We start from the raw sequence: 24535 nt of genomic DNA on the forward strand, positions 1-24535 counted from the left end.
AACTAAGACAAAGCTTCTTAAAATGCACCTATGATAGAATTCCTTTTTGATGCTACAGAACACAAAGTTCTATTAAACATGTCTTATAAAAGCATAGTTTTGCTGTTCTTGGAACAAATGAAACAGCTGCTAGTTAAATACCATTAATGATCCTGGCTTAACTCTCCTATCACGGTCACCTCTGCTGCCTTCCCACATGCCCCCAACTTGTTCACTGTTATATCATCAACTATTCAATTATTCTCATACCTTACTTTTGCCACAATATCTCAAGACTTTTGTCAAGGGCCTCTTCTGTTTTTCATCTGCAAACTTTCAGAACACTTTGGAACTTTGACCCATCTAAACCTCTCCAAAGTTTGTTTAAAGTCAGCTGAAATTATTACAGGACAGATGGACATATGTTCTAAATCTCAGTGCTAAGAATTCTTAGTGAAAAGCTAACATTCCTATTATAAAATTCTAGCCAGAGATAAGTTTTCCAATGCCTTAGTTACCTTTTTCTTACGATTCCCACTTTCACGCTGCACTGCTTTCATTACGTGAACCAGTCGATCTACAAACGTCTGCTGGGCTGCCAACAATGAACGCATAACTCTGACAGACTTATCACCCTAAGTGAATTAAAAGAAACAAAATTAGTTCTTTGTTCTGTAATTATTTTATCTAGAAATTATTTTTTTTTTATTCTTAGACCTTTGGGCTTTTAAGAAGCAAGTGAATAACAATCAATATCCTGTCAATTCAAAAGGTACTTTCTGTAAAGCACAATCAGAATCACTGTAGCTGGCAATCAATTATCTGACCTACCAGTGCACTTCAATTTGCACCAACAATTTCTGTGGCAAACAGTCATGCGTGACAAACCTATTCACACAGCCAAACTAAGTTAGTAAGGATAAGCACATGAAACACTTGAGAAGCATATGAGTCAGGTTTTAATAATATCCTTGAAATGGGAATTAATATGAAGTGAGAGATGCACAAAATCAGGAAAGACTGCATATCTTCTATAAATTATAATTACAATCCACAAAAGCGGCTTCTTTGTTTCGCTTTTGCTTTTTCTTTCCCTGCTGCTCCAGCACCCTCTGCTGCTCATACACTGAACAACACTGCTTGTGAATTCACAGGATAGGCCTCTCCTCTCAACTTGAACTGCAAGGACAAGCACTTCCAATAAAGAAATAGTAAATAAAATAGACACAAGGCAGAGGATTTCAGGCCCAGCACCTTACAAAGGGGAACAAGCAATAAAACACAGGAAAGAGTTTGCAATACTTGTTCTTTTCTTTTTCAGTAGTTTCTTTGTTTACCACAAACTAAAAATACAAGTGAAAGTGGAAGCTTTTTAAAAATTTCAATATATATGACAAAACTTACAATCCTCCTAGACACCTGTGCCTTTTTAAAGAACGACTGTTCCAAACCACTATGTATTTCCTTACACAAAGGTATTACCTTCAGCAAAGCCTGACTAAATCTTCTCATCACATTTAAGTACATTTCATGAGTCTTTGGGTCCCTCTGCTGTGTATCTTGGTCTTCGCACTCCACTATAACATACCTGCAGCATAAAAATAACCCAAATTATGCTGTACTCGGGTGCTAGACAATTTGAGTGAAATACAGCAGCCCTGTATTTTAGGCCTGGAACTAAAAATAAAGTTGATCTTTAAATAAGATATCAACCAACAAGTGAACTCTTAAAAACTACACAGTCAAATTCCCGCTAGGATCAGGAGTCTACTAGTTTCTGAGCTCTTTCACTTATAGTGAAGTGGCATCACTCAAACACGACAAATCAGAAGTCTAAATCATAAGAACACCCCAACCAAGCAGCATGTGTAGGAGGAGTGGGCATTCCAGGGTGCTGCTATCCTCTACATAATGTAGTGGCTGCAAGCTTGCTATTTAAGTATACCTGCAAAAAAAAAGAAGAATCTCACCCTACTTGTCCCCTGTTTTACTGTCAACAATGGTGGAAGAGATTATCTTGGTTCTGAAGCAGCCCTGCAAAGCCTACATTTCAAAGTAAGTTTTCATTTCTAAAATTATGATTCAGGTACAAGATTTAAACAGTACAATTTAGGACCGCTATACTGAAAATTTATTCTTATATGGACAGCAGTTGTTTGGAATGTTTTTGTGTTTATTTCTATTCACAGCACTGCCATGCAAAATGTAGCTATGCACAGAAGGTCTTCTTTCTGTTGATCAGCATATATCTCAGTAAAAACATATACCCACACTATGAATAAAAAAAAGGAAAAAATTAACAAGTTAGTTATTTTCAGACACTGCATTTGGATTCACAAGAGACTCTACACACTCAAACACACTTGCACTTTATGCTGACAGCCAGAATTACCCCTTCCTTACACACTTGTGCGTAATCTTTTTGCAAATGAATGATTATTGGACAAGATCAGTGGTCTGTCACTTGCAGCTGATCAGATTTGACTAGGCTTAGCCATAAAGAAAGAATATATTACATGCATTGAAATACGGCATACGTATCTTATTCCATGAATATTAGCTCAATGAAATCTGTAAATAAAGATTGCTTTTAGAACTTCATTCTACACTGTTCTCTCAGTAAATGACAAAATTAGATTGCAGTGCATAAAAATAAGTCCACATTTAGAAAGCCTGCGAAGTAAAACTTCAAGGAAAACAGGAAGTAATGAATCGAAACATGCCATTTTCATCTTCATTTGATAAAAAGCCCTAGATAGTTTCTCAAAGCTATCTTGAGACAAGGAGTAAGAGTAATACTTCATACTTGGATAGGTGTCTCATATTTCCAAAGAGACAGAAAAAAACCACAGCAGCACTGACTTCTGTAGATGCTGCTAAAGTTTAAGGATAGTATAGCTTTACAATGACAAGTGACTGAGCAGGAGGTTTGATTTTCAAGGGTTATTGTACTTTTTTCATTGATTATTTTAGGTGCACGCTGTGTCTGGACAGTTGAAACAAGCCATTGATCAGAAGCCAAGAGGATTTATGGCTACATCAGCTCAAACAGTGGCTGCAATATTTGTATTTTGTCACTGAGAAATTGAGATGTCTAGAAGGAAAACAAAGAATAAATTGACTGAGGTTTTTTTTTTGTTTGAGGTTGTTTGGGGTTTTTTTAGTCATAAGACAAAACCTTCAGACTTCTGGATGCTTTGAACTTTCTGTACACAAAGTCTGAGGTGTTGCTGAAATGTTAAATGCACAGTTTCTATCAATGTGACAGAAGTAAGCTAACCAACTAACACTTATCTTAAATGAAGAATATTTTATCAGGTCAAGCATTTGGCTTCTAACCACATCAATTAGGCCTGCAATTATTTTAATAACATAAGTTTAACAGCACTTCCTTCTGAAGCCAAGCATTATCTTTGGCCACTACAATAAAAGTATGTGCACTAAGGAACTGTAGCTAAGTCACGCACTTAAATATTTTAAATTCAAGCTACTGAGAAAGCAATGAAATAAGAAAACTTAACAAGACATTTACAAATGGCCTAACTCTCAGGGTAAGTAAGGACTCTTGTAAGAACTTTCCAAGAACAGTTCAGTAGGTTTACACTACATATCAGACTCTGCTCCTAATTCACAACTTATCTGTAGTTAATATTTATATTAACATATGATAATGTGTATTAGATTTTTTAATTATTAGATACATATACAAGTACAGAAATGAGAATCACTTAAGTTTAGCCATGTAAAAGGCACTTAAGCTCTTTATTTTAAAATGTGTGTACGTACAAGTAAATAGCTCCATGTGTTGTGTATATGCATATATATATTTACATTAATATATACACATATAAACACATAATTGGAGTACAGCTTTATTCATCTCAGCTTTCTTCAAGTGAGAATTCCTATCTGCAAATGCTTATTTCAGAAGGCATGCAGATGACTGGTTTAGGCATCAAATTTAACTCTTAAACCACTGAAGTGAGACAAGATCCTTCGCTGAGTCACCTTACCTCTCCACTATCTAGATGAACCATTCACAGGTAAAGTCCCCACTTAAAAAAAACACACATCTGCAATATTTTGCTATATATATATAGAGAGAAAATAACCACAAATGAAATAAAAAAAATAATTAAATTAGCACACAAAAAAACTAGTGCTTTGCGAACTTTCGCGAAGTACACTCTCGCTTAATACTAAAGCGCATAACCTTAATGTTCTCGCCAACACTGTCAAAAGCTAAACACAAACCAAACAGAAAACCAAACGGAAGATGAGAACTTTCTCTCTTTCCCATCCCCATAAGCAATTTGAATAAGAACTTAAACTATAGTTAGGCTTCTGAGGTTTTGTTTTGTTTGGGTTTTTTTTTTTTGGTTCAATTTTGGTTTTGTTTTTTTTTGGTTTTCGGTTTTCTTTGAAAACTGTACTTAATGCTTTATAAATTACCTTCCTTTGTCTACCAGTAGAGCATACTTATGCATTTTAAAAATCAGCACCCTCCTTTTACTAATTGTTCTGTTCAAATGAATATTGTTTTAACATCCTGAGAGAAACTGAAATTCTCACATTCTCAAGACAGGTCACCTTCTGCTGCGGTCATTTTAGCTTTGATTTCAATTAAACATTGATACAGTTCAAATAAATAGTTTCTAACATACCAGTACAAGTAGTTTGCCAACGTGGAATTTTTGCACGCTCGTGATATCAAGAAAGTACAAAGGTCTTGCTGGAAGAGGTTTAAGAAAAGCAAAATTTAGTTATAAAGAAGTCCAAGCACTTGAGAGAGAAGCAAAACTAAAGACAACCCAAAACAATTGTAGGAAGTTTTGAGAGATAAGTTCCTTTAGAAAATCTGAACCCAATCCAATATTTAAGTCATTTAAACCATATTAGTTTTAATATTACTCCAAATACAGCAATAACGCTACAAGTAAAAAAAGGTCTGCTACTGCAGTAATATATTTACCAGCACATCAAAAGTATATGATGTTTTCCAACAATAAACCTTTAATGTAACATTGATATCTACAATATACTACACTTTCCTTTATGCAAATATCTCTTGCTTTAAGATTCAACTCTGAAAGGGATTTGCTACCCTGCTTTGCATCCAGAGGATCTAAAACTCTAAGATATTCTGCATTTTAACATGAAGACAAAAAAATGTGTAGAGGATACACAGCATTGACCACATTTTTTCAAGGTTTAATATTCGAATTAACAAGAAAATTGTGTATCTTTCCGTTCAATTTGAGGTTTATTTTCCATGCAGTAGAGAGGTTCAAAAAGGAAGATCTGCAACAGAGAATGGATCTTCAGTTCAAAGACTAATTAACTGCACATCAGAGTGAAATCACATTCCCCTCAAACTGTCTTTACCTTCTATCTTCCCTTTCCTCCAGTCCCATTCTTATTACTCTTCTACCTGTGGTATAAATTTGGGTATAATTCTTAGTAGATGTAAATCAACACTTAAGTTAAAAATTAAAAAGGAAAAAAAAAAAGACACCCATACCACGGGATATGGCTTTCTGCAGATTGCAGAGATTAAAACATTTAACCATTTTCCATTAAAAAAATCCGCTTTAGAGCGCCTCAAACACATGTAATTGTCAGTATCTAATCAGCATGTGATAGCCTTTGCAGCAATTTTCTCCTCTAAAGAAGAGTACTTTAATATTATGAAGAATTCAATGCCTAGTCTCCCAATTTTGGATAATGTAACCATGTACACAAATAGATGGCCTGTAAAGAAATTCAGTTAAGCTATTGCTATCTTCTTAACATTTAGTTCAGATTTATATTTTTGAGGACTTTAAGTACTCAGAAAGATACAGCAGAAAGATTCAAATATTCACAAACAAAAGCTAACAACAGTACCTAAGGTCACTGAAAATAGTATCAGGACACTAAAAAAAGTTGTCAAAAATACCAGGTAAAGCATTTGACTCACATCAAGGTTTTCATTGTCTGCAAGCTCCTTTGTCTTAGATGTAAGGGGTGGTGAGGAAACAGGTGGAACAGGAGTCATGATCTGGGAACTACATAAAGAAAAGCACGCAATTAACACGTTTCAAAGTTCTTAACTGGGGGTCAGAGGACATGCATGGAAATAGCAGTGCATTTTACTTCCACAGCGTAATTCCCTTCCAGTTTTCTGAATTATCTTTGAATCTAGCATCTCAACTCTGTTTCAGAATAGACTGCACGTACTGCAATACTGACAGCTGCAGTCCCTGTAAATGACAGAATACTGTGTCTGGATAGCTACGCAGTTTGTGGCTGTTACAGACATTCACCGACATCAAACTTAGCATTTTGTTTTATCTTCCATAAAAAGGAAGATATAGATGGGAATTTAGCAAATCCACATTTTCATGATAGGCTTTTTTGAAGTATTCTTAAGATGAAATTGCTAATACAGCACACCTGTAAGTACTTGTCTCTGGAACGCAATTACCCGTAAGAGAGTAGACAAACCCAGTGCTTGCAAGGCAAAATTATCAGACAGTAAATCTACCTGAAAGGAAGTAATCAAACAGCTCTACTAATGTCTAAGTGCTATTCAGCCTCAAAATACATCGTACATTCCAGGACATCCACTCTACATCTTAGCAGCAAGTTCAATGAAAAACAGTGTATGTGTAATACAGAAAGAACACCCCAGTAATACAGTAAGCCTCAAAATCCTGGAAATTTCTATTAAACATTCACAAGAGACTCCGGTTAACCAAGTTTGTTTGCACATTGCTTAATGCTGCATTAATTAGATATTTTTGCCTTTCTTTTGGATTCCTGAATCCTTTTGAATTCCTTTTGAATATGAAGTGTGCTCCCACAGCTCCTTTACATTCACAGGACTCTCCCTACACCATCATTTGCAGGAATTGGAAGAAAATTCTTTCCATTTCAGATTGCTCTCCTTTAGATCCATATTCTTCAATGAAAGTGGTCAGTGCAGTCCCGCACAGCAGCTTCACTGAAGACATCCTAACTTTTGCAGGGACAGCAGGAAGCAATGCCAGTGTTTTCCCTGCTCTCCAGAAGTTGTCTTCCTTTCACACAGTAAGGACAAAGGCCACAACTTTCAGATTAAGACTGTGTGCTCTGTGAAGTATTTGTGGTCAGGAAATACATTCTGTGAAAGTTCAGGGGTTTGTTTAGGGTTTTTCTTTTGTTTCTGTTTTTGTTTTTACTGAAACCACTTCAGATTATAAAATAGGATGTTAAATACGCAGCGGTTCCTAAAAAGTAGAAAGACTTTGAGGGCTTACAATGTTTCTGTTTCTGCTGGAAAACCAAGCTTCTTACCTGTCTATTTCTGCACCATTAGTTCCAGATGTTGCCATGCTTTCCGACATTGAACCTTGACTGTCTCTCTTGCTAGGTTCCAGCCCATTCTTTATGTCATCAAAGTTTTCATATTTCAATGCCTGGACTAACTGTAGCAGGTACATCAGCAAATCCTCACGGAGGGAAAAATAACAAAAAGTGAAGGGGTCAGTCAAAGCTGACTAGGACTCAATCTGTTTTTTAAATTCTCGTTTAGAGAAAAACTGACTCAGGATTCAGTGACCTATAAAGAAATGGAAATTAGAGTCTCCCTAGCAAGCAATATACAATAAAAAAAAAAAACTAGTGAAGGATGGAGTTTCACTCCCAAAATATACTGAGCTATCACAATATTAGCTTCCTGTTAATTAGCTCTTACTATCTTTATGTAAGTAAAATATTTAAGTGCAACTGCTACTTTAATGTTCTCCTCTGTTAAGCCGCCCTACCTACTTGCTTCCAGCATCCACAAAACAAACCTTTCAGTAAACCTTTCAGATCTCAAGAAGACAATTCAAGCACAAAATCTGGACCATGGTACCAGGAATTCTGATCCACTCCTCTTAGGCACCCTTTTTTTTTCCCCTCTAACATCACTTGTATAGCTGGGGATACAAAAAAATCAAACCACCACATATCTGATCTATTTGAGACTGAAGAATAGAATTTTAATCACTTGCTGGTTATAATTAATATGTTTCCTCTGCTATTCAATTTATTCTGTTTAGTTGCCTTCAAATGTTTCGTAAAGGGTACATTTTTAAAGTCAAAGCAGCACACCCTTGGCTAATTAAGTGGGCTTGCAGAAGTCTGACACATTTATGCATCCCATTTTAAACTCTGTTGATTGCCACAAATTCAAGAGTTATGGTAATACATTCAAAGTATTTTTTTTCACTGTCAAAACAAAATAAAGTATTTAAATAATTACAATTTAACAGATTAGCATCTATTAAGTAGGCTCTACGCACAAATCACAACTCATCATATCCTAATCAGTATACAATTAGAAACATCTTATTTCCACAGATGCTTTTCTATTTAGTTTCTTTAGGAAAAGATTATGACAATATACTCCTTCAATTTACCAGGTGGATTTGTTGGAAATGTTTCAGTAGACTAAGTTCAGAGCACTTCTATGCAGGTTAACATTCAAAATTTTTCACTTGTTTCTGGAAGAACATTTGGTTGTTTGACCTTGTTTGACAAAAACCAGCTATCACTGGCTGTTCACACTAAGACAAGTATCAATGAGTACCACTTAATAATGTGAAGACCTTGCTCCCTAAAGAGTTTAGAGTAAATAGCATCTACGTGAATTTTCCTTTATTAAAAAAAAATAAATCCATCACTATTACTCCTTTAAATGCCTTAAAAAGTAGCAAACATTTCAAGTACTCAATGAAACTAAAAATCCTGAGACCAGCTGAGTTTCACATCACCTACAGGCCAATGAGTACCTCATCATCAGCCTGCTGAAGCCTGGCAACAGCATAGCGCCGAACTGTTGGATTGGTGAAGTGAGATGACAGAAGTTCTAGAGAGTCTTCGACATCCATAGGCTTCCACTTGCCCAGTAGCTCCAGTGCTTGCTTTGCCTCCTGTGGTAGGTCCCAGTTGACACATTTTAAGAATTTTGTCAAGGCCTAAATAGAAAGATTGGACAATTCATCAGTGAAGGACAATTCCTCAGTGAAACACCAGACTAAACAAATTATTTCAGAATTTGTTTCATCTTTAGGTAGAACTAGATTCAGACTGTATTTACATAAGCACAGACCAAAGGAATCTTACTGATGTTAAAACAATCCAATATTGTATTAACACATGTCCCAAAAAGGCTGCAGCTGGGTTGTCTTATAAGTATAATATAAAGTCAATGGTTACTGCGCTACCACAATTACCACTACATAAAAAAAATGCCCACTGCTGCAGGACTGTTTAGTTATTTGATTTACTTTAGGCTTTTGATGTGCTACTACTTAATTTCGGTAATGCTAACCCTTGTCTAAAAGGGATGAGGAAGCTCCTCTTCAATAATTCTTCACTGAAGACAAAATAGACGTATGTATTTTAAGCTGACAGTCAGCATCTGTAGAAAGATTGCTGTGGTAACAGCTAGTTCATATGATTTAAGGGAAAAATATTTACATGAGTAACAGTGTAGAAGAAGTTAAAATAACCTCAACTAGCTTCAAAGACTCTGAAGCTCTCCATCTCTGCAAGGACAGAACATTGTAGCATGAGTGCCAGATGAAGCAACTCTTGCATTAACAAGTTTTCTCACACCATTTGACTTACCTTCTCTTGATTAGTAAGGTAATATCTGAACTTCCAAACTAGATCCTGTTCCTCATACGTTAGCTGCTTTGTTGGTGGATAACTCACTATGATCTGTTAAACACATAGTCAGAAAGGGAGGTTAAAAACATGAACAAGCAGAATCAACAAATCCAAAGACTATGCTGTGACAAAACAAAGCACTGACAACACACAAAAACAGCTAGGAAAAAGCAGCTTTCCAACAACAAAGTTCCTATGCTATCATGGTGATGCTTCTCTGTTATGTAGTTGATAAAAGCTGTATTTTCCTTAAATGGTCACCATATATTAGTACAAATCTATCTAATAAAATTAAATTTAGCCAACATGTGAGTGACTTACATTAAGCTGATCTCGTGTAGCTGCGTTAGGCTTCAGATCATGATCAGAGGGTCCACTTCTTAAGCTTCGAGCAAGCTTGTGATGTTTGCTTTCTACTAAGTTCTCCTAAATGCAGAGGGTAAGTTAGTATTTATAAATACTTTACAGAAAATTACTGCTAGAATGAAACCATCAAGCAAAGACTCACCAGTATCTTGAATAACGCATGACAACTAAAATTCACATCTAAAACTACAGCATCTTCTGGATTTTTCGTCGTTGTTTTAGATGAAACCACTTCAATAACATGTGCTGGGTTCTTGGGGATTCTGAGTTTAGGTTTTTTGGTTTTTGTTTTTTTTTTTTTACTTCACACAATTTACAAACCTTATCTTGCCTTTTGGTGATTTGCGGCAAAATGCAAGCGCTTCAGTCAACACATCTGTGATTCAGACAGCACTCAAACGTGCTAGCCGCTTCATAAATGCTTTCAGGGCATTTGCAGTATAAAGCTTTGTATGCAAGAAAAACTTCTCAAAAAGTTTTCCCACTGTTAATACCATGTTAGCAACAGTAGGAGCCACAAGAGGAGCCACAGTGTCAACAAGATTTCAGCAGCCAAGGCAGTTTTCAGCATTGTCAGACTTGCTCTTGCAGTGTTAGATTGTACAGTGCTCAAACAGTGTTGCCAGTAGAAGCCCACTTACATTAAGGTTCCCAAAGCTGCCAATACCAGTCCCACTGAATTGGCATCCACAATAATGGAAATCTTTTCTAGAACTGTACTTAGGCACTGTCTACATGAAAGACAACATACAAGAGAGTGTAGGGAGAAAATATTTTAACAGATGAAGTGATGAAGAGTTACTGAACTTTCCTCTAAGTTTTTTGCAGCTCCCTCTTACCTTACATTCCCACCCCCTGACCTCTTCTGCCAACAATCCCCCTGCTCTGCTGTCCTACACCTCAGAAGCAAGCACATAAGATATGGAAAAGAGGAGATGAACACAAGCATTAAATTAATTATTGAATTTTAATCTAGCAGCAGTAGGAAAAAAAGAAGTCAAACCTACTAGTATTTCTCAACTGGTCAAATACACCTTTCCACTGAAATTTTAAAACACTGAAGATAGCAATATAAGCAAGCTTTCATCTCCCTTCATGAAAACTTCAATAAAAATAGTGTAATACAGATAGAATACCATGGAGCATGCTTACCATAGACATCTGAGGATCTGGAATCTTAACAATTTCAGAACTTGTTAAAATTGAAGATGACTCATCACCATCCTGAACAACATGAAGTTAAAGGCATGTTAAACATCAAGATTTTTGGAGAAAAACAATGTCATATTCACGTATTATGTACAGTGGAAGAATGATCTAACCACACCTTGCTGACTTTTAACAGTTTTAAAGGGGAAAACAGAAAATAAGAAATGGATTCTTTTTCTTGTTAGTTTTTGCCACATGATGAACAAGAGATGGTGGCAAGAGAGAAAAAAGTCGATCCTAGGAGACTCAGCTTGGCAACTCACTACCATGCTGGCACACAGGTGAGTGGAGAAATTTGCCATTATCATGAGACATGTCCTCTGGAAGCAGAGAAGGTGAATCAGGGTCCAAATTTCCACCAAAACCTAATTGTTTCCTAGAAATAACAACCATGTTGCAGAAAATATCTCCTAACACTTCAACACAGATGAATTTAGGAAGTTATGTGTGTGCCTATCTATCACGGGTTCCACATGGAGCATGACAGTCTCTTCTACAAGTTCATGCTGTGCTCTGGAGCACTACAACAGGAACCTGTCAGTCTTCTTTAGAGGAGTCTAACCTGCTGCCACATAAATAACAGAAAGGAGAAGAAAGAAACTTCCCATTTGAATCAGGCAGACGGAAAGCATGCAAGGTCTGCCACCACATGACAAAAAAAAGTGCTTCCCTCTTCCAGTCACAGACAGCATTATTTTCACTTCAGAAGTGTAACTAAGCACCAACTGGCATGATCTATGAAAGAACATTTCAGTTAAAGGACAGTATAAACCAGTAAAACAGAAACAACAACAAGACTACACCAGGATAATTTGCTGTGCTATGCTATGTTTACACTTAGCTTGTTCTCATTTATTCTGTACTAAATTTCAGCTCATAATGATATTTTTTTGACATATGAACATTTCCCTTGGTAATGTAAGTTTTGAAATAACCTGTCCATGTTTGCTTCTGCTCCTACTCTCTTTTTTTCCCCCTCTCTCCTGCGTTTCCTACCACTTATGCCTCTGGGGCTGGCTTTGCTTTTATACTTTTCAGAGGTAACTTTAAAAGAAGCAAGGGGCTCGTATCAAGGGCAAGAAAAAGATCAATTGTCACCAACAAGACACAGCAGTTAAAATTGCCATTAACCTTGCAGCAGAAACGTTTTTTTCCCAGCTACATAAATTTTGCATTGCTGACTACAGTAAAAGATCTCTTATTATTAAAATGCACATTTGGGAAGACACTCCTATTACATTTATTAGTTTCCTATGCCTTTCTGCAGTAAAAAATTTAGTCAAAGTAATGACAGTAACTACACCCATATCCTTCCTATTTAAGAGAAATACACACACAATCTGGTTGTGGCTGATGATGATCCTAACTTGTGTAGGATTCCTTTTCCCATTACTCTTTAAAGTACACATGCAAACACCAAAGAGGACATTTGCTTACAGTTTTTGTTTTAATACCATATTGCCTAAATAATAATCTTAGCTTCAACCTAACAGTATGTAAATAATATTAATTCTAAAGTAATTATTGTACTAAAACCTTTGCCACCTCCTTAGATGGAACTTTCAGATCAGAACATGTTATACTAGCTTTAGAAAGACAAATTACATAAAAAACAATGAAATTGATTGGGGTGGAAAGGGAAATTCTTCTGAAAATAAACATAACTGATGACAAGAGATGACAGACCGATTTCTATCTACTAACTGGTTATCTTCCTAATCAAAACCATAATAAGGCTGCAATCTGACTTGACCTTTATAAAACAACAAAGGATTACCAAGGCCTCAGTGACAAACCAGTTCCTACTCTGTTTATGGCCTTCACAGACAACTGCTGTGGGAAAAACTTGACACAGGAGTGGATTCACTAGCAACTAGCAAATCTTCAAACTCCTACTGAGGCATTTATAACACCCATATTCCACAGGGATCCTCTAGGGATAAGCAGCAGGAACACCCATACTACTACAATTTTCTCTCAGTGAAAACATTCAGATAATATATCTATAAAAGGAGAGTCCAACAAAGCTTTTAGGCTGATAAAAATGGAGCACTCATCCCACAGTAAAAGGCCTATGACAGCTATTACCAACTCAGAACTTACTAGGATGAAGATGACAAAAGCACAATTGCCTAAAATTTGCTTACTTACAAAACTAAAACAAAGAAAACCACACAAAGCCTTCCAGTGACTAATGTCAAAATATTTATAACGCCTTTGAAAACCAAGATTGAGGATTTTTTCCCAAGACTAGTGTTAAAAGCATGATTTCTAAACTCATTGGCGACATATCTTTTTTTAATCTTTTGTAAGAAAATATTTTAATGGCTTTTCTTTAAAAACTCTTCTTCTCAAACGCAGCTAGATTATGCTGAAGAGCCAAGGTCAAAAGCTCTATTTATTCAGCGGAAACATTAGGAAAACTTTCTTCCCACTGCATTTTAGAGCAAAGCCTTAAGCTTCAACCAAAGCTTGCTATGAAACCACATTTTGCCAAAGCTTTCGTGGGACAAGTTACTGTGTCAGAAGCTTACATTTTCAGAACAAACTATTTCATTAACTACTCAAGAAGGCACAATGCCCATGAGGTATGTCAGTTGTTTAACTTAGCCTCCCAATTAGATAAACACAGGGCGCTCATATTCAGAGAGCATCGCACGGATCACTGTAACCCTGACTGTACAAACTTACTAAACTGTACTAGTGCCTGAGGGTCAGCTCAAAATGAGCATTTTAATTTGGTCAGGTGCATGCTTTTGAAGTGTCTCTCCTGATCGTCCCCATGTAGGGAACTTTGGATTGTATCAGAGAGGTTTCAGAAATACCCAATATCTTCCAAGTGCCAACAGTCACTCAGACCACAGGACTTGATTAAAGCAAGCCCCAAGCATAAGAACACAGCGCAGGCATTGAGCCCTCAGCAACAACTTCACTCCGTAAATCTGTTCCTCTTGGCTGCATTAATTGCTAGCACAGCCAGAACCTGAGATGACCTGCTATTTCACTGTGGGGAAGCAAAAGCAACACAGACACTAAACAGCATTAAGATGTTTTAAACTAACATGTTAGAGATTTAGAGGCATTTCACTACCTTAAGATCAGCATGTGTGGCATTTATAAATATTAGAGTTCACTTAAATTAAAAAAAAAAAACAAAAAAAACCCCACAAAATTGCAGAATTTTTTGAGCCACAAATTTGTTCTGCACTTTCCTGAAAATCATTTCTACATCAATAAGTAAGGAGGTTCTATTTATCATATTTTTTAGTCAAAACATCATTTCAAGTAATACCAGTGGGATCCAACTTCTCCTAAACAAAAAGTAAGCAGACACTCAATGCTGCAGACACTATCTGTATTTTTTTTCAAGCTATGAAAAAGGCTGATAATGAGACTACTCTTTCTATAAACCAGATGCAGCACTGTAATCAATTTATTTATTCAAACCAAGGTTTCTCTTGACATCTACACAAAAACATATTCATGATAAATGTTGGTGTTATTTGCACTTGAAAGTCACGCTGAATTCTTGTCTAAATGGAGAATAAGAAGCGATGCTCTCGTTACTAGCAGACTGTTATCCTTCACACCTTGAACGCTATATTAAAATTAACAGAGAACACAGAGCCACTGCCACTTCACCGTAATTGAATGTTGAGTCAAAGAATCTCAAATTCCATCAGCCACTGTTTAACAGGCTAGTTCTTCGTAAACACTTGAAAACAAATTCATCAACAGAACTGTGACAAGTAATCTCCAGTTCGACTATCGGTCACAGGCAGGTGACAACATAACCTACTTCCATTAGACTCAATATACTGGCTTGGCGATGCTGGGTATGTATACTGTACGCTGTAATTGGAAGCATGACAAAACTGAGAAGATAGGCACTAATTTATGTAGTTTCCTACTGCTGCCATAAAAGGGTCAAGAACTTGTTGAAAAGCTACTTTGTAACAACAAATCCCTCAAATTGCAGTTAGTTATGGCTTTAATATGTCCCATTACACTTTCAGTTACTTTCTTTACACAAGAGCAGCCAATTCATAGTTACTTTGTTCCATGCACTTCTCATGTTTCAGAAACTTCTGTTAAAAGATACATGCTTGAAGTCTGAATCCTCTTCACCGCACCTTGTACATCTGTAAAACCATAACGGTGACAACAACAGTTGCCTGTGTAAATCAGGAACAATTTATCTTTAGTGGTAGTTTACTGTAGGTGAGCAAGACAAATCAGTTTTAGAAGTGTCACATTCAACTATCAAAATAAAAGAGCCAAAAGGACATAAAGCCACATGATGGTGATCCTCTACAGTCTGCACCTCTACAAGCACAGCATGTTCTAATGCAAAAAGCTAATGGTTAGTAAAGTGTTTCAATATTTGGATCATACTCCATTGTGCTCTCCAGAAAAATACTTCCTTGATTTCCACAGAGGTAAGTAACTTCATTTTGATTCATGGTGGAATCTGACATGTTGTAGGTTTCACTCCTATTTGTAACACAAGGGAGTTCTGTGACAGTAAGGTCCTCTACCATAGCTGGTTCTAGAAGTTGCCAGAAGCGCTATGAAACAAGCTGTTCTAAAGGCAACAAGACTCAGAAAGGTGGGAAGAGGTCCCATTGTCAACTACAGTTCACCAAAACAAACACTAAAGAGCTGCTTGGACACTCAGGCAGGAAGCTAAGTAAGTTTTTGACCTAGACAGAGTTTCACCAAAAATTTATATCTTTTTTTCACCTCATCCTCAACTTCGCGGAATCCTGCTTTTTGCAATTAATTACCGTATCTTTCACTACCTTATTCTAGAACCTTGTTGGATCACAGTTCTGCTGCCCAAATCAACTGGCAATGTGGTCACATACATTGGAATACTTGTAATCTATTTTCCATTTTATTTATGTTTTTTGTACTGAATTAGCTTTTTCAAAATTCTCAGAATAGACTCTCCTTAAAGTTAGTGCCTCTGTTCTCAATATGACTCCAGTCTGTGTCTGTCTTCTGGCTCTTTCCCATAAAGCTGCATTATTCAGTGACTTTCTAATTTCTTAAAAATCTAAACATGCTGAAAACTGAGAGGTAATTACTGACTTTAAAAAAAACAGACTACAGATATGCTGATTTTTCAGTGCACAGGTCCATAAAAGTACTGACGCCTCCCAAAGCCATGTTGACGTCTGTTAAGCTCACTGTTAATTCTCATTAAAAAAAAAAAAAAACCAACAAAAAAAAACAGAGAGCACTGCTTTGGAGATCTGTTTTGTAAACAGAAAGAAAAGATGCAAGACATTCCAATTCAGAAATTTTACTTAATTGACTTCCAATGCATTTTCAGCATGAGAGACTAAACTTCTATACTTGTTTAAAGAAAAAGTTCACCCGCAGGGTTCCTGCGCAAAGTTTTAATAACTTATCTTTCATAAAGTTACCAATCAATACAGGTACATTTCTTCCTGATGTAAGACGTAATTTTACATACGGCTACTCTGAAAGTACTGCTGGATGACTGAAGGAACCATAAATCAGAAAGTTTTTAATCACCCACACTTATTAAACTGTGTAATTTTGAACTGCATTACACGAATGATTGACTTCTGCAATCTTGTTGCACCTATACCATTTGATTTGTGTGTACATAAACAGTTCCCACTGACAGCTGTCTGCCACTGCCCTGCAGTGGAATATTTCACCTCAGCAGAAAATTTTAGGTGCGTACGTTGCTTTTTAGAGACAACCATAAAGCCTGCAAGGCACATACCTTCTCGTAGTAAACTATTCCATATTCTTTATCATCACACTTGACGCAACGGAATTCAATCATCAGGTACATAAAATTAGAACTTCGTTTTTCCCTCTGAGGAGAGAGCCACCACAGATGTGTATCACACATTAACATGCATAAATCTTCAGCATTCTCAGTACAGCAATTACCCTCCTTCCTTTGTGCTGCAACTGATTAATCAGATTATCAGTTGTTGTGACAATTATTCAGTTAATATTTCATAGCACTACTTGAGACCGTATCACCTTCTTCCTGATGTTCTTACTTCCTTATTTTTCCACACAGAGTAACAGATAAAAAACACATTGTTCTCATCAGTGACTTGCAACTGGGCACTAAAGCTGCAGGTTTTGTGTTGAGTTGCTTTTTGGTTTTGGAGTTTTTGTTTTATTTTTGGGTTTTGTTTTTGTTTTTTTAAATCACTGAACACAATCATGCATGTCAGAGTCAGAAAACAGAAGATAAAAAAATGAAAATAGCACTGTTTTAGAACCATGAAAGAAACAAATTAAACTTGGACTACAAGATTAGATTTGCAGCTCATTCACTTTCAGAGGAACATTTGCTCAGGTATGCATTTTTGAAACGCTTTACCTAAAAAAGTGCTTAGAATTTTAAAATCTAGGTGGGAAACAAGAAGCTATACATAAACACCACCAAAATCATATTTAATACAAAAAATAAGCACCCCTTTTAGTAACAATCAACTTAAGCTCATTTTACGTATTAATAGTGGATTGACTTTCCAGGACAGGTAAAATGGTTCTGCATTTAAGGCCCAGCTCTAGGGATCAGGTATTTTTAAGTTTTCTGTATTTTTACAGTTGAGATCTCAAAAAAAAGAAAAAAAAAGGGGGGTTTACACAAAACACAAAGTTAAGTTAAAAATACTCTGACTTCTGGAGGTCTAATTGTAAATAAGGCAACAAAACACTCTGCAATGCAGAAAACAAAGAAGTTTTGTTGTGCAAGATGCGTTTGGGCACAATTTTGCTCAATGAGGGTTAACACCTTATTCAGATATTTAGCTACCAGATTTATTTTTTTTTTTTAAATCATTCAAATTATACAACTGTTTTTCCTCAGCACCCAAAATCAAAAACAAAAGAGCTGAATAGGTCTAGCCTGTACATCCAAAAAGCTTCTCATCACAATCTAAATCCTGGAGTAAAGTTCTTCATAGCTAACAGCATTTGTTCCAAGCTGTTCCAAATTACTAATTCTTCTGTGATCAGGTCCATTTGAAGCTGACAAGTGGTAAGACATCTGTCTGTTTTCATTACTGTCAAAGTAAAATCCACTTCGGAAACTTAAAAGATTTTTTCTTCCTTTTATCAGATACATGGCTGGTTGAAGATAAACAGAGTAAGTGTTTGAGTCAGACTCCTAAGCAAGCTGAGGTTCCATATTAGCAAGATTCCAAAACACATTTCAAATCTGATGTATGATGGCCTACCTCATTGATCATTTCTATTTCTCTAAAGGTCAGTCTGTCCAGCCAATCCACTTTCACCATATGACCTTGACGATGAGACTTGGTGAGCTGCATGAAAACACAATGGTAAAATTTAAATTGCTAAGAGAAAGGAAAAAAAAAAGGAAAAGAAAATAAAAGAATATATACGTCATAATCTTAGGGACACTAACGCAAAAATCAGGGGGAAAAAATAAAGGAAGCGGAAAAAGTTGTTTGTACAGTACACATGCAGCACATCCTTGTAAACAGCTGAGATACGCTAATTCTAACATCTAAAATATCAGTCATGCCAAAAAACAAAACCACAGTCCAAGTGCATCATCACTGAATATTTAACACATTAAAAACAGGAACCTACTTTTTAAAGTCAAGTCACATAAAAATTTGTGTGTGTGTGGGCTACTAAGTTTCATACAGTAAAACTTACCAAGTCAAACAAAAACAAAGACATTCCAAAAAAGACTTCCAAACTTAGTAATTCTGCCCTTGTTACCCTTACCAAAATAAGTTCTTAGACTGGGACTTACACAAAGGTCAGCCTAAGCCTTTTTCACAGCAAGTCATAAACAGCTTGGTCTCCCTTTCATTTTAGTCATCTGAAAAGTAGTTCAAGTTTTACTCCTACATCCACATATTGCTGTAGTAATAGCAAGGAAGTTGAGTTGTTTAAAAGGCTACCTAACAGCAGAAGAGTGGAAGAGAAGGTAAGATAGATACGAGTCATACTACCAGTTTCATATGCACTGACACAGAATAGGTTATGACACATTCAGAAAACCAGAAAGACGCAAACAGGAATCATTTTTTTGGCTCCTAAGAAATCACAAGTGTTCCTCAAAAAATTAGTAATTCTTGCAGCATACATGATGCAAGAAGGGATGCAAAGGGACTAAAAGACATCAAGTTATTATGTCTCAAAAACTGCTAGTGAAGAGACCTTCAAAGTTATTCCTGTTAAGGGAAGGGTTACAACTAATACTTCATCAGCTTTGTTCTGTGGTCAACCTGCCCACCCAAGAGCACTTAAATCTGAACAGGCCATACAGTCACACCGACCACCACCTCTGGCCCAGCTGACAGCTAAGGGACAGGCAATACAGAGACCTAGGGGAGCACATGGATAGAAGGCATTGTATGCAAGAGAATACGACAGCCTACTTCTTCCATATAGAACTTGAGATAAGGTTACTACCTAGAAAATGACACGGAAGACTTAAAACTTGATACATGCTGAAAGCTGTCTAGGTTGCACAGTTTGTCAGATTCCCATGCTAGTCTTTCAGTAGCTCACCACTACAGATACAAAAAAACCCAAACCACTGTGAATAACAAAAAAAAGGTTAAGCATTTACACTAGTAGTACTGTTTCATTATTCTCACTCAAATCCGCAGTAAACCGATGCCTTCGCACTACAGATGTGTTACACACCAAGGATGACCTGGACCGAATAGAAACCTCATCATGACACACTCTGGAAAGAGCATCAACCTCATATCCAGGTACAGATCCTGACAGATCTGGAGAGTAGATAAATAAACTCAAATGAAGCCAAGCTTCAGAAATCATGCAGAATCAAATAGTTTTTTACATCTCTTAGAAGCAATGCTGACATAACAGTCAAATAATTTTCTAGTCTCCAAAGACTGTAAACGGCCAATAAAACCATTAACGACATGCAATTTCAGTGTCCTGCAGTCTCCCTGCAGGTGTTCCTATACGAGTGGAACAGCTACGACAAAAGATCCGCTGGTAAACATTCATCCTTGTCTTTTAACACCTTGTCCCTTCACATCCAACAACAGACTCTCTCTCTTGTTCACTTTCCACAAAGTGACTTCTTGCTGTTTAAGACAGGCTCATTATTTTGTTGGGTTTTTTGTTTGTTTTGCTTTGTTTTCATTTTTTTCTCTTATTTACCTCCCCAGAGTTTAATTTGGTGTTATGGTCTAACAACACTTCAGATACTATTTCCTACCTTTAAGTAGGAAACAAAACTCCCAATTAATCGTTCTCTTGGAAACATTCTGTCAGAAATCTGGAATATGCTACAGCCCACACCATGGTCTCTGTGTCCTCTTAAGACCTGAATTTAACTTTAAGGCAGATTCCATAAGAAAGCAAGTATGATATTTACCTCTGAATGCCAATAAATACTCATTTCACAAAAACATTTTATAATTGTGTTTTTGACTTTTGTTTCCTACTAAGTCTGCTAGAGATAAGGTTTAAAATATTCCACTGAATATTAATCCTCAGCTATAGTTACTGGCTTTACCAAAGTAAAAGACTAATCAGAAGCAGTCACAATATAAAAAGCAGTCAAAACAATCCTGCCTTTTTTTCCCCCCAGATTTGCTAGGAACTAGCCATTTCAAGAAGCACTAAACAGTAAGTTAGCCATGAGCATCTGATGACCTTTGTTCTGAACTCATTCCACGAAATACAAAAAACAATCCCATAACAACTATGCAATTGTTAGCTTAAAGCAGCTGATTCACCTAACCTTTATTTAAGCTCTAGGCCACAATACAGCTTGACAGAAGTAATAAGATTTTGATGGAAATTTTGGAAAACCAGTGCAACTTCTGAGAATCAATTAACTCTGTATACAGTAGGCATTTCTTTTGTTTGTTTTGTTGCCAGTAAACTCTGGGACAGCTTATCTCCAGGATTAGCTTCAATGAACTTCAGAAACTTAACAGTACAGAAAGAATAGGAAGGGCAGGATGGGCAAAGTATAATCCTTAATAACATTTCAGGATGCTGGATGTAACCAAAGCACAGAAACTCAGTCTCCGGGTGCTTTCAACTTACCACCGAGACTGTAAACAGGAGCACAACATAGGAATTATTTTCGCTATCTTACACTATATTCTGCAACTGGTTCATCAAATTCTATCTCAGAAATATTACAGAGACAGAATGTGCCAAGACTATACTAAAAGGATAACACAAGACTTGCCCCTTGCAACATATGTGACTTTACAATGTATTTCAAAGATAGGGAACCAGTAGCTTGCAGACCCGTTATAACCCAAAACACTGCTTCAGGCAGGCTGGACATCATCACCTAATACATTCACAAATGTCCTACCTATTTCACAGAGAAGCTCTTCTCATCCTCAGCAATGAAGAAATTTCATACCCTTATATGTTCACCATTCTAGCCATTTCTAAATTACGCCCTACCTTTTTCTTTTTTAATCTGCAAAAATATTATTGGTAAAAATCAAGGCAACCCTCTTATTTCTACTGTCTTAAACCAATGCATCAATATTTTCAGAATACCACATATTCACATCCAGCATTGATTGATCAAAACCTTGGGAAAAAAGTTACTTAGATACCTTAGTCACAAACTCTTATTTCATTTTCTTGTTCACTGCACTAGAGAATAAAGAAAAACGTAATTTTATGTTTTAGAGTAAAATTAATAATTTCTTAAACCTGAAAACCTCCCTTACAGAGAGGAAACAAAAGTCATAATACCCCAACTGGTTACACCTGCACACAAGACCCAGAAGATCTGTAGACATATACATATATACACAAAGAACGGCTATTGTGGATTAATATTTAAAGCTTAAAACAAGAGAGAAGCCAGTGTATTTCCTTTAGGGAAAAGGGCATTCATCATCTGACACTAAATAAGAGGCATTCCTTCAGATACTATCTTACTATTGCTATTATTCAAATTACCATTCAGCCAGCAAAAGGTATGAGGGAAATGAATGGATTAAAAAAAAAAACCAACAACAAAACAAACTTTGAGTACTTTTGGTTTCAGTGGAATAAATTAACACAACACTCATGGGAGAAACATCTTAGTGGTATTAACATTTGAGCATGCTAAGGTATTCCACATTCTTCCCATTAACATCCTTCAGTACAGGAAAGAAATCTGCAATCACAATGACCCCCAGGATGCAAAACCATAGCTTTTTTATCAGTAGCAATTTTACAAGCAATATTCATGTGCTTTGTAAGAGCATAACCATATGGCACCTCAACATGAAATGAAAGGCTTGCCACAGTATTAATTTTTTAAGGTAAAAGATGCAAATCCTCCAAATCCTCCAGCAGCCAGTCATTGATTTTACACAAATTCTTTATTATAACAGATAACACACACAAACTCAGAAGCACATCAAGAAAATAAAAAGCTATCTTTTATATGGAGAAATGGTCCTTCAGCAACCTCTTCCTGAAAGTTATTTATTACCTGGAGGACTCTAATTTGGCCCTTGGTATCAAACTTCAATCAGTAGCATGACACTTATAAATGGTAAGTTTGTTCAGCAGATAAACAGAAAGAAACAAACCAAGAATAACACAGTTGACACAAAGTCATCTTGTATTTAATCAGTCCTACTCCTCTTACCTGTATTTAAATATACCCTCACATACAGTAGCATCAGGAGGCATTCAGCAACTGATCAGTAACATAGAAAAACTGAAGCTGACTGTAATCAAACAATGGTTATTTAGGAATGATAAAACAAAAGAACCTCATCTGCTGTGTAAACAGCTGAGTAAATTGAAGTTCTCAGACACACTTCCCAGAAACCCTATTCACTGCACTTGCAACCGATGGTAAAATGTTTTTGCAAATGAACACAACAAAGCATCGGTGAAAACACTCTTGTCTTTCAGAAATTACTATCTCCAAAAACGGTTTTCAGAAGAAAAGAGTGGTGGCAGTGGTATTACTAGCTTTTATTAGCCCTTAACCAGAAATCTCAATTAGGATGTGAAAGGAGAATTCCCTCCTCTTCCTCAGAGACTTTCAGTCCTTATCTTCCATACACCAAGAGAAGAGGCAAGAACAGACCCAGGTATTTCAAGACTGAAATACTCTACATTATTTGTATTTCTCAAGCTAGGCAGAATGAAGGAGTGAAAGGAAGAAGAGGAAAAATACTGGTAGTGTATGGTCATGTTTGCATAAAGGAACATGAAAGACCTGGACTTGTGCAAAACGTTTGACACTGTCACACATGACATACCGGTCACTAGACTGGAGAAGTGTGCATGTGATGGAAGGGCCAATCACTGGATAAGGAATTGGCTGGATGGTCACACTCAGTTGCGGTCAACGGCTCAATGTCCAAATGGAGACCAGAGACGAGTGGTGTTCCCCAGGGATCAGTACTGGGACAGGTTCTGTTTAACATCTTTGTGGGTGACAAGAACAGTGGAATTGAGTGCACCCTCAGCAAGTCTGCAGATGACACCAAGCTGTGTGGTGCAGTTGACACGCTGGAAGGAAGGGATGCCATCCAGAGGGGCCTGGACAGGCTGGAGAGGTGGGCCCAGGTGAACCTCATGAAGTTCAATAAGGCCAAATGCAAGGTCCTGCACCAAGGTAGGGGCAGTCCCAAACACAAATACAGGCTGAGAGGAGAATGGCTTGAGAACAGACCCGAGGGGAAGGACTTGGGGCTGTCAGTCAATGAAGAACTCAACATGAGACAGCAATGCGCTTGCAGCCCTGATGGCCACATCCTGGGCTGCACCAAAAGCAGCATGGCCAGCAGGGCCAGGGAGGTGATTCTGTCCCTCTGCTCTGCTCTGGTGAGACCCCACCTGCAGTGCTGCATCCAGTTCTGGCGCCATGAATATAAGAAGGACATCGAGCTGTTGGATCAGGTCCAGCAGAGTGCCATGAAGATGATCAGGGGCTGGAGCACCTCCTCTACAAGGATCGGCTCAGAGAGTCGGGGCTGCTCAGCCTGGAGAAGAAAAGGCTCCAGGAGGACCTTACTGCAGCCTTCCAGTTCCTGAAGGGACCCTGGGGAAGGACTAGGAAAGCTGGGGAGTGACGTTTTACAAGAGCAGCTAGCAACAGAACAAGCGGGAATGGTTTTAAGCTGGAAGAGGGGAGATTTAGACTGGATATTAGGAAGAAATTGTTTACTGTGAGGGTGGTGAGACACTCCCTGGAAGTGTTAAAGGCCAGGTTGGATGGGGCTTTGAGCAGCCTAGGCTGGTAGGAGGTGTCCCTGCCCATGGCAGGGGGGGTGGGCTGGGTGGTCTT

The 24535-nt window shown here is 37.2% G+C and overlaps 1 protein-coding gene across 1 annotated transcript in view; it reads right to left on the bottom strand.

The window, feature by feature from the left end:
* Positions 1-24535, bottom strand: part of PIK3C3 (phosphatidylinositol 3-kinase, catalytic subunit type 3) — a gene marked incomplete at its 3' end in the record, with an annotated part of 32016 nt that overhangs the window by 1187 nt on the left and 6294 nt on the right. The window contains exons 6-16 of the mRNA XM_010187836.1: positions 18477-18563; positions 16997-17092; positions 11179-11250; positions 9982-10086; positions 9619-9711; positions 8778-8963; positions 7297-7451; positions 5939-6026; positions 4644-4711; positions 1462-1567; positions 498-614 (exon numbers count right to left, since the gene is read on the bottom strand). Of these exons, the coding sequence (XP_010186138.1) occupies positions 498-614; positions 1462-1567; positions 4644-4711; positions 5939-6026; positions 7297-7451; positions 8778-8963; positions 9619-9711; positions 9982-10086; positions 11179-11250; positions 16997-17092; positions 18477-18563 (1173 nt within the window). The remainder of the gene's footprint in view (positions 1-497; positions 615-1461; positions 1568-4643; positions 4712-5938; positions 6027-7296; positions 7452-8777; positions 8964-9618; positions 9712-9981; positions 10087-11178; positions 11251-16996; positions 17093-18476; positions 18564-24535) is intronic.

Source organism: Mesitornis unicolor, unplaced genomic scaffold (genome assembly GCF_000695765.1).
Source record: "Mesitornis unicolor isolate BGI_N332 unplaced genomic scaffold, ASM69576v1 scaffold17917, whole genome shotgun sequence".
NCBI lineage: Eukaryota > Metazoa > Chordata > Aves > Mesitornithiformes > Mesitornithidae > Mesitornis > Mesitornis unicolor.